Source organism: Mustela erminea, chromosome 12, assembly GCF_009829155.1.
Source record: "Mustela erminea isolate mMusErm1 chromosome 12, mMusErm1.Pri, whole genome shotgun sequence".
NCBI classification, from domain to species: domain Eukaryota; kingdom Metazoa; phylum Chordata; class Mammalia; order Carnivora; family Mustelidae; genus Mustela; species Mustela erminea.
This window is the reverse complement of record NC_045625.1, coordinates 35044933-35064666: the sequence shown is the minus strand read 5'-3', so window position 1 is coordinate 35064666 and position 19734 is coordinate 35044933. Positions and strand designations below refer to the sequence as shown.

At 38.4% G+C, this 19734-nt stretch overlaps 1 protein-coding gene across 16 annotated transcripts in view; it reads right to left on the bottom strand.

The window, feature by feature from the left end:
• RNF38 (ring finger protein 38) overlaps positions 1–19734 on the bottom strand; it is a 140527-nt gene that overhangs the window by 24868 nt on the left and 95925 nt on the right. For 5 of the 16 annotated variants that reach the window (XM_032306389.1, XM_032306397.1, XM_032306399.1 and 2 more), the window contains one exon: positions 5185–5378. In XM_032306389.1, coding sequence (XP_032162280.1) covers positions 5185–5378 — 194 coding nt within the window. Of the gene's footprint in view, positions 1–5184; positions 5379–17411; positions 17562–18324; positions 18468–19734 lie in introns of those variants that run through there. The other 11 variants (XM_032306386.1, XM_032306393.1, XM_032306400.1 and 8 more) reach the window with 5 other exon arrangements.

Genomic DNA, 19734 nt, shown 5'->3' with positions numbered 1-19734 from the left:
AGGGCGCCTGGGTGGTTCAGTGGGTTAGGCCTCTGCCTTCGGCTCAGGTCATAATATCAGGGTCCTGGGATGGAGTCTCGCATCGGGTTCTCTGCTCAATGGGACTCCATCCCAGGACCCTGAGATCATGACCTGAGCCGAAGGCAGGTCATGACCTGCTTACTCCCCTCTCTGCCTACTTGTGGTCTCTCTCTCTCTCTGTCAAATAAGTAAGTAAAATCTTAAAAAAAAAAGAAAAAAGAAAAAAGATAAAAGACTGTTTAACATTTTTTTAAAAATTGCCAATTAAACAACGATATACCATCAATTCTAAGTCCTTAATAGATGTTAAGATATGGGAAAATACATACCTTAAAATCTATAAAATATAGAGTACATGTGCTTAGATCATTCATCTCCTAAAAATCTACTCAATCTATTATTTTTTTTTTAATTTTTTAAATGATTTTATTTATTTATTTGAGAGAGAGAGTGAGTGAGCATGAGAGGAGAGATCAGCAGGGAGTCCCATGCGGGACTCGATCCCAGGACTCCAGGATCATGACCGGAGCCAAAGGCAGTCGCCCAACCAACTGAGCCACCCAGGCGCCCTCAACCTATAAATTTTAAGAGCCCCTTTATTACTGTATTATTCCATTGTTGACACCTGGTTCTCATCTTCCCATTCAAAAATCATATCAGCAGCACTCCAACAAAACACAAATTAAGATCCAAGTCCTCATGGTGACATTCAGGTCTATTATTTGATCCCCTTTATCTTTACTATATGGCCTCTCACTAAAAGTTATGTGTGCCTTTGGACATTTAGAAAGCGGAATAATTTTTAAAATCTAAAAATAAGAAATAATAATAAAATATGGAGAAATATTTCAGTTGACTTTATATTTTGTTCATTTTATTTTTGGTGTATCATTTGCCACAAAACTGTTCTGTCCGGAGTTTCCTATATGTGTTGTTAATCTGTTTTTTTATAGAAGCTATACATTCCTTATTTCTATTCTCCTAGTGATGACCCTTAATTTTTAAATATATACTTTCACTTTTCAAAAAAAAAAAAAAACACACACACAAAAAACCCACCTAGATTTACTCAGCATTCCTGACAGGCAGAAATTAAACTCTTCTCTCTGCTCTATTCCCAACTCATGTGCAGACCTTTTCTGAATTTCTTTTTCTTTTTTAAACAACAGGCCTTTATTCAGACTTAATAGTATGTCTTTTTCATTTCCTTTGCTAACCAATGGTCTTGAATCCTAGTTCTTGCTCTCACTCTTCTACTTCCGGGAGAGAATACAATTTTTAACAATTCTTTCAGGGAGGATTTCTTGCGGGTCAATATGGTTTCTTAATATTTGAAATGCAATTATATTTTGGCTTTATACTTAAGTGATAAATCAGCTGGCAGAACTCAAAGTTTCTGTCTCGGAATATCTGTGAATTTTTATTATTCTTGGTGTAGGTTCTGCAAGTTCACCAAAATCTTGTTCAACACTCAAGTGTTTCTTAAATTCTGAGAAACGGTTTTGCATTATTTCTTTAAAAAGGTCCCTTCAGATCTAGATGTCCATCAAAAGATGAATGGCTAAGGAAGATGTGTGTCTCTCTCTCCCTCCCTCTCTCTCTCTCACACAAACACACACACATAGGAATACTATGCAGCCACCGAAAGAAATGAAATCTTGCCATTTGCAATGACATGGATGGAACTAGAGGGTATTATGCTGAGCAAAATAAGTCAACTGGAGAAAGACAATTATCATGATCTCTCTGATATGAGGCATTTAAGAGGCAGGGTGAGGCCTTGTGGGGGTTAGGGAAGGAAAAAGCGAAACAAGATAGGATTGAGAGGGAGACAAACCATAAGAGATTCCTAATCTCACAAAACAAACGGAGGGTTGCTGAGGGGTGGGGGGATTGAGATAGGGTGGGGCTGGGTTATGGACATTGAGGAGGGTATGTGCTGTATCAGTGCTGTGAAATGTGTAAGCCTGGTGATTCACAGGCCTGTACTCCCGGGGTAAATAATACATTATATGTTAATAAAAATAATAAATGAATGCATGAATGAAAAAATGAAGGAATGTTTTCTGGGATGTAAAGAAAAAAAAGGTCCCTTCAAGGTGCCTGCTTAAGCAACTGTCTTTAGCTCAGGTCATGATCCCAGGGTCCTGGGATCGAGTCCCACATTGGACTTTTCCTGCTCTGGGGGGAACTTGTTTCCCCTTTCCCTCTGCTTGTCACTCCCCTTACTTGTGCTGTCAAATAAATAAAATCTTAAAAGGAAAAAAAAAAAAGGTCCCTTCAATTGTCTCCGTGTGAAAATATTAGACATACTTAAAACCGATGGATCTGTCTCTATATTTAAACATTTTTATCCACACTTTTCCTTTTGCCTTTTACATTGTATCTGGGAAAATTTCTCCACTTGATCTTCCAGAAACTAGGACACCTTTTCTGCACATTTCCTGAGTTCTGAATTTTTCTTTAGTAAGGTTTCTAGTTGACTTTTATGAATATCCTCTTGCATCTCTCTCATGTTATACTTATTTAAAAATTATCTGTTCTATTAACTGTTTAAGTTGTTTTACTGAGTTTAGTGTCCTTTCACTTTGTGCATTCATCTTTGTATCTTAAATTCTATTAGACTGCTGCTGAATATTGTATCTGCTTGCACAGCCTTCTTCTAGGAGGCAATCTGGCAGCTTAAGCCTATAGCCAGCCTATAATAAAGTACCTAATGGAGAATGAGGTTAAGGAATAACACACACTGCTGAGCAGAATAAGCCTGTAAGTCAGTTTTCTAGGTAAGTGCTTCCTCCTATCCTCCCCACTCTGTGTTTCCATGAGCTTAGAGCAGGATGCTTCTCTTCAATTTAACAACCCTTAACTAGTTACTATTACCATCTGGAAATAGACACCTTTTACATTCCCCTTATGATCCAAAGCTGATCTATGACCCATAATTATGTTCCTAAGCTTACACGCTAGTGAAATGTTTCCACATGTATACCGGAACTGTGTACTCTTAAAAGGTTCTTAACAATACTCTATATAATACTAAGAAACTGAGGATACCCATTATTCAATAGATGGATAAATAATGGGGTATCAATATAATGTAAGATTATACCCAGTAAAAATAAATGAACTACTGCTATCCACATTAAAAACAGAATGTTTGAGGAAAGCCTGGGTGGCTCAGTTGGTTAAGCCTCTGCCTTCAACTCAGGTCATGATCTCAGGGTCCTGGGATTGAGCTCTGCATCGGGCTCTCTGCTCACTGGAGAACCTGCTTCTCTCTCTCTCTCTCTCGCTGCCTGCTGCTCTGCCTACTTATGATCTCCGTTAAATTAATAAATGAAATCTTTAAAAAAAATAGAATGTTTGATAAAGTCAAAGAAGAATACATTTAAATGAAAGTAAAGCCAGCAAAACCTAAAATCAAGTTGTTTTAAATACATTCCTAGGTATTAAAAAACACTAACAATGGAATGATGTCAATCACAGAACAGGGTTTATCCTCTAGGAAGGATGAACAGTGGCTTTTGAATTATTAACAATGTTCTATTTTAATCTGGGTGTTGGTACACTTGTGTGTTATCCTTTTAAGTTATGCTTGGTTTACATGTTCTTCTGACTGTATGACACATTTCATCACAAAACAATAGAAAAGAGTACAGCAGGTGCTCAGACTGTAAGCTTGAAAAAAACAACCATATTGTCTCATGCTATTACATTTAACATCTATAAAATATTTCACCTGGGTTGACATACACTATTTTAACCTAAATAAAACTGGGGGGAAATGGACCAAGTAAAAGCTTCAGTGTGTCAACAGAATATAACTCAGAAACAGGTTTATTTTGTCTCATCTGGAACAAAGAACGGTGTTTTCCTTGTTTTATTTTGTTTTTAACGTTTTGTTTGTCAGAGAGAGAAAGTGCTCACAGAGGCAGAGGGAGAAGCAGGCTCCCTGATGAGCAAGAAGCCAAATTCCAGACTTGATCCCAGGAAGCTGGGTGGTGACTTGAGCTGAAGGCAGATGCTTACCCAACTGAACCACCCAGTCATCCCAAGAATGGTGGTTTTAAGATCCTTCAGTATTAGTTTCCCAGGGATGCCATAACAAAACACCACACACCAGGTGACTTAAACAACAAAAACTAATTTTCTTACAGCTCTGGAGAGTAAAAATCCAAGATCAAGGTGTCAGCATGATGAGTTTCTGGTGAGAGCTCTTTTTCTGGTTTGCAGATGAACACCTTTTCACCGTGTCCTTGCATGCCAGAGTAAGTGAGCTCTCTGGTGTCTCTTCTTATAAAGACACCAATCCTATTGGATTGGGGGGCCCTACCCTTATGATTTCATTCAACCTTAATTACTTCCTTCGAGACTCCATCTGCAAATATAGCCACACTGGGAATTAGGGCTTCAACATATGAATTTTGAAGAGACACAAACTTTCAGTCCTTAACACCTTCCTAACTCAAGAGTTTCAATGTTTCTTAGATTATCAACATCCTGGACATGCAAACCCCTGTCTCATTCTAAGGATACACAATTCTCTGAAGAAGGAATGTTATGAGCTCAGGCCACAACTGAAGAGGAAGAAGTTCAGAAGAAATACATTGTTCTGAGAAGGAAAGACAGGGACCAAGTACCATGACAGAGAGGACTGAGCACTGTAATAAACCTCAGTCAGTCTTTCATACCACAGGCTCTACAGTTTTATAAGAAACCTAATTAAGCTCCCAATTGTCTTAAAGATAAATTAGGTATGAAGTGAAAAAGAGGTAGCTCATTTCTAGAGTCTCTATATTTCCTTATAGTTTGGAACTATAAAATGCATTTTTATATGATCAGAATTGCTGGCTAGCCCACACAAAGCCTTAAACCATAAAGTAGATGAATTCATATATAATAGTATGGATTCATTTTAGATAAATCACCTTAGCCTCTTTCAATTTCTTCACCTATTAACCATAAGCTAAATGAACTCTCATGCTCTAGTGTGGGAATCTAAACAATGTGTCATGTTTTTCATGTGTGAGTGGAGGAGTACATATGTGTTGATGTGTTTATAAAATGCCCATAGAAAAGAAATGCTTCCTGACATTAAAAAAAAAAAAACTCATAAATCTACCAATGGAAGAAAATTTAAGAAATACACTGTCATCAACTAACCTTCTTCTGTTGCGTGCAGGTGTGTTGCATCGTTCCCCTGAGAAGTGATGTTGGCTTGATCGAACTGAAGGGGGCTGCCTATTTGATGTCATCTCCCATGGTCGCATTGGTGGTGAGGGAGCTGGTGATGCTGATGTATAATCAAAGACTGAATGAGAGAGGCGCTGTCTCTTGGGACTCGGACTATCTTCACTCTGCCAATGCAACAAAATCAACTTAATGAAACCTTTTAAGTATTTTCCATTACTATACGTGCACAGGTGTTTAAATACATGTACCTCAGAGAGTAAAGGAGAGGGAAAATATGTTGTCAACCCAAATTAAATACCTTTAAAGAACAAAGATTCTAGGTAAGGGAAGGGAGATACAAAGTAACTATCAAATGAAAAGTAAAATCTGTTTCTTAAAAATCATAAAACTCATCAACATATAAGATATACAATAAGGTGATAAGCAATTGTATGGAACTTGACCACTTAAAAAAAATTTATTTATTCATTCTAGAGAGAGCACTGGTGGTGGGGTGTAGGGGGGCAGTGAAGAGGGAGAGAGAGAACCTCAGGCAGACTCCCCGCCAGTGTGAGCCCAACACCGACTTGATTCCACAACCTGAGCCAAAATCAAGAGTCAGAAGCTTGACCAACTGCAATTCCACTATGTTCCCCATCAGTTAAGCTACTCTTTTAAGGGTCAATTCTCATCTAAGAGATCAATGAGGAGGGGGTATAATTCCAGTAGGCCCTTGATTTGATTCTAAATAACACTCTTCTGCTTCTTTATTCCTATTGTTAAGGCCATTAATTTTCTTTAACAAGGCTTATAGGGATAAAACAACATTTACATAAAACAAAGAAACCAGGGGTGCCTGGGGGGCTCAGTTGGTTAAGCCTCTGCCTTTGGATCAGGTCATGATCTGAGGGTCCTGAAATCGAGCCCCACACTGGGCTCCCTGCTCAGTAGAGAGCCTGCTTCTCTCTCTCTCTGCCTACTTGTGATCTGTCAAATAAATGAATTAAAATCTTTAAAAAAAAGAAAGAAACCGTCAACTAATCTAGCGCATCAGTTTTGTTTTGTTTTATTTTGTTTTAAAGATCTTATTTATCTGAGAGAGAAATGAGCAGGAGGGAAAGGGAAAGAGAATCTGAAGTAGCCTTTGAACTAAGCCAGAGCATGACATGGGGCTCGATCTTGTGACTACAAGGCATGACCTGAACTGAGAGTGAGTTGGAAGCTTAACCCACTGAGCCACCCAGTCGTCCCTTTATCTAAATCATCGGTTCTTAACTAGATCATCAAAACATTTGGAAAGACATGGAGTTCCAGGTAAACATGAGAGTGGTGGATAATTAAAAACCTGTACTTGTTTCATGTTGAGTTTTCAAGGGTCACAGCACTGTTTATTAGCTATAAAACTGGTATGGATCTTAGTTGAATTCAACTCTCTAGGATTCCCCACACATGTCAATTTTCCAATCCAGTCTCATAAAAACTGTCAAAACTACAAATTAACCATATGTCTGGCGAGGGCTATGTGTTTCCTAAGAGAACCTCTCTTATCTCAAATCTACTCCTTCAAGTTCTAATTACTTGGGCATTAAAGCACTTTTGGTTGCAAAATAATTGGCACCTGTTGCCAGCACAAAAAAAATCAAAACATTAGCAAAAGAGTATATAGGGCTATAATACTACAACATTAAATTTTTAAGAGATCAGCATATAAAACAGAACTGGTTAAACTGATAGGAATAAAGCAAAATGCAATGGTTACTTCTGATCTTTCCAAGTTATTTAGCAGAGGTATTCCAAAAATGTCATCTTCCCTCTGTATTTAAGATTATATTTCAAATTTGCCATTTTAATTAAAACAATATATATATATATATCGTTTTCAGAACCACAAAGATATACCTTATTTTCTCCATAGATTTAATGGTGCTATTAAAAATATGCTTGTTTTTAGGGGCAGCTGGGTGGCTGAGTCAGTTAAGTGGCTGCCTGTTGCTCAGGTCATGATCCCAGGATCCTGGAATGGAGCCATGCAGCGGGATCCCTGCTCAGAGGAAAGCCGGGTTCTCCCTCTCCCTGCTGCTCTGCCTACTTATGCTCTGTATCCCTCTATCAAATAAGTAAATTTTAAAAAAAAATTTTTTTAAAGATATGCTTGTTTTGGGGCACCTGGGTGGCTCAGTGGGTTAAGCCTCTGCCTTTGGCTCAGGTCATGATCCCAGGGTCCTGGGATTGAGTCCCTCATTGGGCTCTATGCTCAGCAGGGAGCCTGCTTCCCCTTCTGTCTCTGCCTCCCTCTCTGCCTACTTGTGATCTCTCTCTGTGTGTCAAATAAATAAATAAAAATCTTTTTAAAAAATAAAAATAAAAAAATTTATAAATGCTTTTTGCCCTTTGATTTTAGGAAAAAAAATCAGTTATGCTCTAATAATCCTAAAACTTAAAAAATAAGCAATGAAACATAGGTATTTTGATTTTAAAAAGCCGACTGATGAAGACCTGGCAAACTCATACATACACACAAGCACTAGACACAAGCACTAGAAATAAGTAATCTCAGTTGGTAAAACAAATCTGACTTTTTAAACTACTAAATGCTAGCAACCAATCTGATCATTAGCCTTCATATATATCCTCTACTGAAAGCTTAAAGCAAGCTAAGATATGGAATTCTGAATTTTAACTGCTCCAAAAGGAGGGGGGTGGTACAGACCCACAAAAATGACCCGAAGAAGCACTTAGGCGATCAATCTTTACATATTTTCAGTGATGTTAATGAACCTCTTCTTATTTTACAACAAATGAATTGTTTTTAAAGAGATAAGCAAAGGTGCCTAGGAAAGTTTCTCTTCTTTTTGAGCTGTGATAGGTTTACATTAGGCAGTAAGGAGAGACAAAGAGTGGGAAATGAGCAATTCATTAGTACTAGGGTAGTAAGTCTTCCTTTTTTACTCAAAGTAACAGAAAACCAAAATGGGTATTTAAAGACAGGGGAAAAAATAAAAAAGACAGGGAAATAATAGTAAGTTTACTATATACAACATGATTTCATTCCTCCTCAATTTTAGTACTCTAAGGAACTCCAAAAATACCCTGTTTCCAGAAAAAAGAGGGAATAAACTACAAAGAAACAAGAATTACATTAGTATGGGACTTTACTCAGCAAAAAAAAAAGATGCTAAAAATGCTTGAGGGAAGGGATGCCTGGGGTGGCTCAGGTGGTTAAGCATCTGCCTTCGACTCAGGTCATGATCCCAGGGTCCTGGGATGGAGCTCTGCATATGACTGCCTGCTTGGCAGGAAACCTGCTTCTCCCTCATCCACCTCCTCTGCTTGTGTTCCTACTCTTGCCGTCTGCCTCTCTCTCTCTCTCTCTCTCTCTGTGTCAATTAAATAGATAAAGTCTTTAAGAAATGAAAAAATGTATTGTATTTATTTATTTGAGAGAGAGCATGAGAACAGGGTGAGGGGCAGAGGGAGCAGCACACACCTCACCAAGCAGGGAGCCTTGGGGGGGAGGGGAGCCTTCCTTCTGGGACCAGAAACATGACCTGAACAGGAAGCAGCAGCTTAATTCAGGCGCCCCAAGAACTTAGGCACATGGTTTTTCTGTTGCAGGAAGTATAAAAGGTAATCAGAGTCTAGAAAAAACAAAGGTGAGAACAAATCTGTATCATTCTGTCACCTAATGCATTCTTTGAGTAGAACAGGTAAAAGATGTAATTAACGTCTCCTCCACAGGCCAACATGCTACTAGGTTCTGCAATGACTATAGAGATACTCCTAACATGATGAAGAATCTTTACTGGTTTTCAATTTTATAATCAACTTAGACAAAGCATGCAAGATAACCACTGTAGTTATGGGGGTAGGGGGAGAAAGTATTCTAAACTTAATAAAGACTTCTGTTTTGACAAAATCATGGACCAAATATGAAAATCATAACAGAATAACACCCAGGAATAATGGCTTACATAAAACAAAAATAGGTTTTAAAGATTTTATTTATTTATTTGAGAGAGAGAGACACAGCAAAAGAGGGAACACAAGCAGGGAGACTAGCAGAGGGAAAGCAGACTTCCCACGGAGCAGGAAGCCCAATACGGGGCTGATCCTGGGACACTGGGATCATGACCTGAGCCAAAGGCAGATGCTTAACCACTGAGCGACCCAGGCGCCCCCAGAATAGGTTTTAAATGCAATGATGAGGGGCGCCTGGGTGGCTCAGTGGGTTAAAGCCTCTGCTTTCAGCTCAGGTCATGATCCCAGGGTCCTGGGTTCGAACCCCGAATCGGGCTAACTGCTCAGCAGGGAGCCTGCTTCCCCTCCTCTCTCTCTGCCTGCCTTTCTGCCTACTTGTGATCTCTCCCTGTCAAATAAATAAATAAAATCTTTAAAAAGAAAAAATGCAATGATTAACTCAGAATAAAGGAAAAATTACCAAGGACCAAAAACAAAGAGGAAAACTGAAAGACAGGATTGTTTTTGTTTTGTTTTCTTAATCTTGGGGCAGGACACAGAAGATACGGCTTTATCACTCACTCAGAGCCTTGCATAGGACCAAAATTTCCAAAGTACTATATTTTCAATAAAAGGGAAGACTAGACAGGCCCGTGGCTGACTTAGTCGGTAGAACATGGGACTCTTGATCTCAAGGTTGTGAGTTTGAGCTCCATGATAAACATGGAGTCTACTTAAAATTAAAAATAAATAAATAAAATGGGAAGACTAGAAAAATCTCATGGTATGGAGAATAAGAAAACATATCTACTCTGTCTGGACTGGGAGCTGGAAAAGAGATTTCTCCCCTGAGAATTCAAACCACAGGTTAGCTCTTCACACCAAGTTTAGTGTTCAATTTTTTCATTACCCATATTGCCTGTGAACTTCTAAGCGGTGGCTCAGTGAGTTAGGCCTCTGCCTTCGGCTCGGGTAGTGATTTTGGGGTCCTGGGATCAAGCCCCACATCGGGCTCTCTGCTCAGCGGGGAGCCTGCTTCCCCCCTCTCTCTGCCTACTTGTGATCTCTCTCTCTCTCTGTCAAATTAATAAATAAAATGTTTTGTTTTTTTTTTTAAAAAGAATATAGAAACTGGTTCAGAATTATACTACCATAAGGACTCCTGACAGAGGTAAATGCACAGCAGAATCTGGAGTGCTACTTCCTTTAACCCGGCCAGTGGTTGTTACACTTCTGCATGTGTCAGAACCACCAGGTTCTTGGGCCCACAAATCTTCATTTCTAAAAGGATCTTGGGTGATGCTTGCTACACCTGGCCTGGGACTATGCTTTGAGAACCACAATGACAAGTTCAGGGACTCTCTTAGGAAAAATCCCTAAAGATAAACCCTCCGTAAGAGAAATTTGCTTTTTCAGGATGCCTGGTGGCTCAGTCAGTTCAGTGTCCAGTTTTTTCCCCCAACCCCCTTAAGAGAGGGAGAGAAAGAAGGAAGTGGGCCGAGGGAAAAGAAAGAATCTTAAGCAAGCCAGATGCTTTAACCAACTGAGTTGCCCAGGCTCCCCCAATGTCTGACTCTTGATTTCAGCTCAGGTCATGATCTCAGAGTCTTGAGATCAAGTCCCACACTGGGCTCTACACTGGGCAAGGAGCCTGCTTAAGATTCTCTCCCTCTCCCTCTGTCCCTCCCACCAACTCACTTTTTCTCTCAAAAGAAAATAATTTTAAAAAATAATAAACACCCAGACCTTCTCCACTTGCCTTAACTATCTCAGGCAAATAATAAAATTTCTCATTTCACAACTAAGAAACAAATGTTAAATTTAAATGACCCAGAGAGAGAAAACACTGAATTCCATTCATTTTACATAACAGATGTTAAAGTACCTAGAAAACTAAAACACTCCATATAAAGCAAGTTGGTAATAAAGAATAACCATCAAGACAAACTTGGTTTTTGTTTGTTTTGCAAAGGAAGGATATAAGCAGGGGGAAAGCAGGAAATTAAGTTTCATATTTGAATCACACAGTATGACTTATAAAATGATCTCTGTATATTCTCTCATTTAGTCCTCCACAACCTGAAGTTCTTTGTTTAAACTGTATCTACACACTGATGTGTTTCTATTAGTTAAGACTAACGGAAGACAGCTGAATGATTACACTGCCCTTGAATGACACAATGCATAGTCCGGTTTCACATTTCACATTGGACTTCAATTTTCTAACGCACAGCTCTGATATTCCCCAGCTCAAAAGATTACAGAATAAAATCTAAACTCATACCAGACTAAAACCACATTTTCCTGGGATGTTATCTTACACACAGAGAGGGGAGAAAAAGGGGCGCCTGGGTGGCTCAGTGGGTTAAAGCCTCTGCCTTCTGCTCAGGCCATGATCCCAGGGTCCTGGGATCGAGCCCCACATCGGGCTCTCTGCTCAACAGGGAAGCTGCTTCCCTTCCCCCTCTCTGCCTGCCTCTCTGTCTACTTGTAATCTCTGTCAAACAAAATATATAAAATCTTTTTAAAAAGTGGGGGGAGGGGAAAGGCTTCAAATATTGTGTTTTCAAAAGCATGCATTAAAAAAAAAAAGTTTTATATGATCCCAGTTTGTGGTATTTTTTCTTTTATTTTCTTTCTTTCTTTTTTTTTTTTAAAAGATTTTATTTATTTATTTGACACAAAGAGAGAAATCACAAGTAGGCAGAGAGGCAGGCAGAGAGAGAGTGGGGAAGCAGGCTCTCCACTAAGCAGAGAAAGCCTGAAGCGGGGCTCAATCCACGACCCTGAGACCATGACCCAAGCTGAAGGCAAAGGCTTAACCTTCTAAGCCCCCCAGGCACCCCCCAGTTTTTGTATTTTCATGGAACGCCAAAAAAATAGTTTTTTATGTGCACTGAGTGCTTAGAAAGGTACTCCAGTGGTATAGCATTGCAGTCTCATCATGAACAGAATCTAACATTGTGTGAAAATATGATGTTACTATCATTGGCCATAACTGGCAGTCCATCTTCTAGGCCTCTCTAAGGGAGTTTAGGGATGCCTACATGGCTCAAGTTTGAATGACATATAAATATCCTGTTAAATAAGGAGACTCCATGCCCAGCGTGGAGGCCAGTGCGGGGCCTGAACTCACAACCCTGAGATGAGCTGAGATTAAGAGTTGGGACACTTGGGTGCCTGGGTGGCTCAGTGGGTTAAGCCGCTGCCTTCTGCTCAGGTCATGATCTCAGGGTCCTGGGATCGAGTCCCGCATCGGGCTCTGCGCGGCGGGGAGCCTGCTTCCTCCTCTCTCTCTCTCTCTGCCTACTTGTGATATCTCTCTCTCTCTCTCTCTGTCAAATAAATAAATAAATAAATAAATAAATAAATAAATATTTAAAAAAAAAAAAAGAGTTGGGACACTTAACTGACTGAACCACCCAGTCATCCCTTTCTTAATTTTTAATTACACAAAATACTACTGGTTCACAAAAACTTATTTACCTTGATGTTGTAATTTGTTTCTAAATGGTATATTAATTTCACCAGAGCACTAGATTTTATCCATCATGAATCTGTAACTATAATAATTTTAAGCTGTAAAGACAAATCAATGGTTAAAATAAAAAACCTGAAGCATAAACATGAAAACAATGAAAACGGAGAAGATATTAAGAACAACCTGAAATCAAGAGATCCCTCTGAGATACCCTGAGATACCTCTGAGATGGAGCTGTGCTGCAGACAGCTGAAGATCAGAGACTAGAAGTTATAGTTTCTAGTATACAGATAGATGGTAGGTTAATGAAGTTACAGGCATGCACAGAATTTCCCCAAATAATTTATACATAGAAAGGGAAGCCCAATATTCAATTCTTAATACTTTATGCTGAGCAGCTAATGAAAGGAAAGTGAAATGTCATGAGAAAAGCCAGTAGAATGGAGTTTCAAAGACTCAACTGAGAGGTCCCATAAGACGGGGACTGAAAAACATCCACCATGTTTAAAAACAAACAGCCCATTGACATGGAGCTATTTCTTTATAATATGATTTAGTATCTATTATGGCATATTGTCCCTTATAACAATTTTCAAAAAAGTTTTCACCCGTCTTTTTTTTGAAAATCTGTCTTATGAATTTAGGATAACTCTGGTTATCCTAAATTCATATGGTTTCTAAAATCATAAAACTCTTCTAGTTTGGCTGAAATTTTTATTAAGTCTCTAAATTTGCTAGAGGTTTTTTTTTTTTTTTTTACAGCAGTCTTCTCTTTCAGAAACCTATTTCTGTGTATAAATTATGAAAATTTCAATCGCCTACTTAACGTTCATAAATTTACAAAATGAAGTATCACACAGCTATCATTAGGACACACACACATATACCCCGAAATCAAGAGTTGTGCTTGACATGAAATCGAAATTCTCCACAATGTACCTGTTTTATGAAAGCACCCTATCTTCGATCACAATCAATGAATTGGTTGATAGCACAGAAACTAATAATTTCAAAACTATAAGGGGTAGATAGAAGAGACAAGAGGGAATCTTTCCGGGAGACGAATTTGTTCTACTATCTTGATTGTGGCAGTAGCTCCACATCTGTATGCGTTTGTCAAAAGTCACAAACCTGTACTTACAAGAATGAATTTTACTAAATGTTAATTATACTTTAAATTTCTAGAACAATTATAGGGGGTATTTTGATTCTAATGTTAAATATAGACTTATTTTAATAGAGATGCAAATGTGCTTATATCTATACCTCTTCTATGCAAAAATCCAGAATAATAAATACACAAAGCCGTCACTTTTACGGAAATTAAAGTATCAGGTGAGGGGCACCTGGGTGGCTCAGTCTGGGATCAAGCCCCTCACTGGGCTCCTTGTTCAGTGGGGAGTCTGCTTCTCCCTCCCCCTCTTCGGCCCCTGCCCACCCTTGGTGTTTCCTCGCTCTCATGAAATCTTTAAAAAAAAAAAAAAAAATCAACTGATATCAACCAAGAAACACATATAAGAATATTCATGGCAACAATGCTTGTAGTAATAGTAAAAAAAACTAAAAAACTATGAACTACTAGATATGTCCATCAAAAAGAGCATGCAAATTTGAGTAACATTAACATCAGCATATCCATATTAAATGAAATACTGAAAGGAAAATGAGTCAACTACATGGCAGCATGCACCAACAATGCTGAATCTCAAAATGACAAAAATACAATGTTTGATACTATTTATATTAAGTTCAGAAACTGAGGGATACTGCATGTAGTGAAACCACTTAGAGAAGTGAGGGGTATTAAACACAAAATTCAGAATTTGTGTGTGTGTGTGTGTGTGTGTGTGTGTTTCAAGATTTCATTTATTTGACAGAGAGAGAGATCACAAGTAGGCAGAGAAGTAGGCAGAGAGGCAGGCAGAGAGAGAGGGGCAAGAGAGGGGCAAGCTCTCTGCTTGGCACAGAGCCTGATGCAGGGATTATCTCAGGACCCTGAGATCATGACCTGAGCCAAAGGCAGAGGCTTAACCCACTGAGCCACCCAGGCATCCCCAAAATTCAGTTTTACCCAAGGCACAGGTATGGGACAGCAAGAAGATGTAAAAGGTCATTTGAGTATTTCTAAAGTATTGGTAATGGTTGACTTAGGATAGATGGTGTTTTTTAAATTATACATGTGTCTGTTGGGTGCCTAGGTGGCTCATGGGGTAAGCCTCTGCCTTCAGCTCAGGTCACGATCTCAGGGTCATGGGATAGAGTCCCGCATCCGGCTCTCTGCTTGGCATGGAGCCTGCTTCCTCCTCTCTCTCTGCCTGCCTCTCTGCCTACTTGAAATCTCTCTCTCTCAATCTCTCTCTCTGTCAAATAAATAAATAAATAAATCTATAAATTATACATGTGTCTGCTTTATACTTTATAACTTTCATATATGAAATACTTTATAATTCTGAAAATTAAAAAGCATGCAAATTTTGAAAGATTGAGTAATATAAAATTTAAAATGTAAAATTTATGAGTAATATAAAATAAGCAAAGTACAAAGATCTTTAATAAACAAGAACAAATATAACTATATTTGAGCTATAACAAATACAGCTCAAAAACAGATGAGGTTTTTGTTCAAAGATGACTGGTGGTTGGAAACAGGGATCCCAGAGAGTACCAAACACCTTCCTTCTTCTCTATGACCATCCCACTTACTGGATGCATACTTAATTCCCATGCTTGGGGGGGAAGGGATCGATTTTTATTTATTTATTTATTTATTTTTACTCCTGCACAAGCTTGCAGGGAAAATAATACCTCTAAGGAGAAACTGGTTTCAGCTAAAACAAGGGAATAAAGAGGATGCTTTGGGGGGGGGAAATGCAAGAAAGAGGTAGATGAATCTATTTCAAATGAAGTTTTCCAAGGGGAAGGAAGCAGAAAAGGCTGGGAGGGAAGGAATTTGGGGGAGAGCCAGGGAATGAAAACCTTACACATAAAAAGAGTAACTCCCAGGATAAGAAATGTATACATTTCTCCCTTCCATGTGGCAACTAAGTTTTCTTAGAATGAGAGAAATATAACAAGAAATCATACCTGATTGTACTATCAGAATTACCTGAAGGTATGTGACAGTATCTCAAAGGGGATGTGAGAAGGATTTACTTTGCTTCATGTGCAACAGTGTGGTAGGTGAGGAAGTGGGCAGAGAAAAATCTCCAGTATTCCCTGGGAGCCAAGTACACTGAGGGCCTTGTTTTAAAGTTAGAAAAAAGTAAGATGTAAGTTTAACTAGGGCTATAAATAAAAATTTGACAATAATACCTTTCACCTTTCTGCAACACTCAAATGGAACTGGCTCTTTGTTTTGTTCAAAACATATGTTTAAATCTATTGCATATGCCAACAACTCCTTGAGTTTGAAGTTAATACTGAGTTAATGTCTCAGACTCAAAGTATGGAAAACAAAGAAAACATCAAATAACTTTACTGGTGGCAGCAGTGAAAGCAGTAAGTCAATTATCTTCCTTAGCTCCACTGGTTTACTACTAAATACCAAGCTATTACAGACCAATCCTGTGTCAAAAATAGTAGTCAATATTCCATTTAATTCAATACAGATAACTACGTCTCTTAACATATACTGTACTATTTACAGAAATATGTTATCTAAAGGTGGTATGTTATAGTAGACAAGAAATAGAAAAAGTTGAATCGGAGTCTCTGCCACTAACTAGCTCTGTAACTGGGCATCTCAGAGAGCTTTTCTGAGCCTATTTCTTCATCTAGAAAACCATCCATGACTGGGTTATTATTAGGAGGATTAAAAACAAAGGAGACAATACATGCAAAGGAGAAAACCTGGCACAAACTGCAACAAGGAATATCACATTGAAGAGCCATGGATCACCTACAAAGCTATTCTCAGAAATTTCATATCTCCAATTTAACGTATCACAAACAAGCATTTCTTTCAGAACTAGTCCTAAGCCCCAACCTACCACTCCTACACAAAGAGAAAATGAGCTGGTTCTATCAAAAAGTCCAAGCTTTGGTTAGGGGCTCTCACTACTTCAGATTTGTATACACATATACAAATCTATGCCTTGGTCCACAACCCTAATATCCAGAAGCAACTGTTTAACTACTTTTCTTTTGGTAATACTAATACTGACTTCCATTACTAAAACATGCTTTTCCAGGAACAATGGGCTGGAAATTGAGTTGCCAGTAATTTATGTGAGCACATCCTAGCAATCTTGTGAATAAACTAATGATAGTCCCTGCCTTAACTTATTTTCATTTTATATATAACAACAAAAATTTTAATCACATTTTACCTACAGGTATCAAAAGTGATAGAAGACAAGCTACCATGTTCTTTTTGAAATACACATCACTATCAAACTCTGAGCACTAAGCAAGTAAACAGTGATGGCTTTAAAAAATATCTTGCATGCTTCCATTTTTCCATTCCCACACAACTTCATGTATCATATCTTCTACTTTCCTATGGAACTTGGGCTATTAAGACAAGTGATTAAGACCAAAAGATCAAAAAACAAGAATATTAAGTGGTCAAATGATAAACAGCAACTCAAGAAAGGACAAACATTCTTCAGAAAAGCTGGCTGAAAAGTTATGTTGAAGAAGTCCTCTAAGAAGAATACTTATTCCCATATACAACAGAAAAGAAGATATTGAGAAATCTGTCTTAAGCCTTCCTAGAGACAACCTAAAATGTATCTGTGACTTTCAGCCCTATGTATGGAAAGGGTAAATATATAAGAACCTGGAAGAAAGCTTTGAAGTGAGCATCCTCTTGAACGGTAGTATTCTGATCACTTGGGAGGAGAGGGAACAGGCTCTGAAGTCTCACCCTTTCACAAATCACCTTGTTAGGATGGCCAGGTAGAGGTGCTGAATTGGCCCCGGGAGATATCTGGGAAAAAGAGGGAGAAGAAAAGGATAGTTCATGGCTAGCTGCACCAATGTGGAGAATCATGTCTATGAAGGACAGTCTGGATTTTCTAGGTATTTGTGTTAGCAGAGACTGGAAAGAAATTAAAAATTAATCTTAAACATGAAAACAAATATAAGGATGGCAAAGGTTGCCTCTGGCAACAGATCTCTCTTACAGAAACGTTTTTAAAAGACAAAACAGCACTGCTCAAAAATGCAAGGTCCTTCCTATGTTTCCCATAATAATATCTATTAATATCTTTTCTGTTGGTATTAATTCTAAAGTTCTAAAGGACAGATGAGACTTCATGTTAAGAAAACCTGAGGTAAAATCACGTATTAAGTACAAAAAGATTACTGTCCATTTTCACTAAGATTAATAATTTTTCATTCTGTTTTTTTAATTAACCTTCTGTATGATCTTGCAAAGAAGATATTTCAGAACATTTGTAGCAAACCTTCTAAAAGGACCATAGGTATAAAAAAGAAGAGTCTGTGGACATCTCAGCTCTATTCAACACAAACCTAGTGACCTTAAGAATAAAGGATAAGATCATAAGACCCCAAGCAAATGACTGCTTGTTTTATATGCTTGACTTGACTACAGGTCAATCCCCTTTAACTTGTGTGTAATATAAACTTAAATCTACAGCATTTTTAATCATGGACATCAGGAGCATACTTGTACCACTGTGCTGTGGACTGAACTACCCTTGGGAGTTAAGGTTTGTGAACTTGCTTACCCCTACATTGAAGACCATGTGCTTTAAACCACTTGTCTGGTTTTCAGTTTCACTGTCTCATTCATTCCTTTACATATGTCTATTCTGTGACAAGCACTGAATTAAGAAGATAGGCATGGTTTCCCACCTTCAAGAAGTGTACGCTATGAAAAAGAAACAAAAGCAAATCACTGTACAATATACAGAGTATCACCTTTCTATGATAATGCTAGGCACTGGATGCTACAGAGAGGTAACTGGCAAAAGACAGTAGTGTAGTCAAGAAACTGCAAAATGTTCAGTTTGGCTATCCAGTACAGAAGTAACCAGAGAGGAAGGCAGAGACAGATCATTAAGTGCCATGCTAATTATACTAATAATACTTCTATAATAACCTTCCTTAGCCCCTTTATAAATTGTTTCTGGTTTGCCATGAGCCTGGTAAACAGATAACCAGGCCTGCTGGTTAATATATTAAGCTATATTCATTAATATGTAAGACTATTATTTTCAAACACCTTCCTAGGAGTAAAAACAAATCACTTGAGAGCCGTTAACTTTAGAATTCATTACTACTGCTGCATAAAGTATCTTCAACATGAGCTAAAGCTTATCTCTGCACTACAAGTATGAAAGTGCTAATATTCTTTACCACGATGAAGTATGACGTGCAGAATCAAGGAATATTTACTGATTGCCTCCTCCAAGTCAAGAGTCGTTAGGAAAGAAGACAAAATACGGATCCTGCCCTCAAGGAGCTTATTCTACTTAAGGGGGAGGGCGGGTAGCAAAGCAGCCAAATAGGATGCTGTTTTAAATGCCCGGATACAGGCAAAAATTAGAACAGAGGTAGGACCTTTGAGTTTATCTGAAGACATGCAGAAAGATTTCATAAGAAGTGTATTTCACATTCCTGACTCCTCACTCAATCTAAGGAGTTCTTTTACCACTTTAAAGCAATTCTCTTCTCTTAAAACAGTGTTCCTGGGCGCCAGGATGGCTCAGTGGCTTAAGCCACTGTCTTCGGTTCAGGTCATGATCTCAGGGTCCTGGGATCGAGTCCCGCACCGGGCTCTCTGCTCAGCAGGCAGCCTGCTTTCCCCTCTTTCTGTCTGCCTCTCTGCCTACTTATGATCTCTGTCTGTCAAATAAATAAATAAAAGCCTTAAAAAGAACAAACAAAAAAAGGTCTGTTCCTTTATGTAAGTTTCATATTATTTTTGTAATCTTAAACTTATAATTTGCAAGGTACCTTTGAAAGTGTTTTAGAAAGCTCATCCGTCTTCAACAATCATACCTGAAGCAGTCTGCCTGAGCAACACACTCTAACTGCTAGTGTAGTGGCTAGCTTGGCAAACAGAGATCAGGGAGTCAGGTTTCCTCTCCTTAATTCTTTGTTCCTTTGAAAACTTAAGATTTCAATCATATATA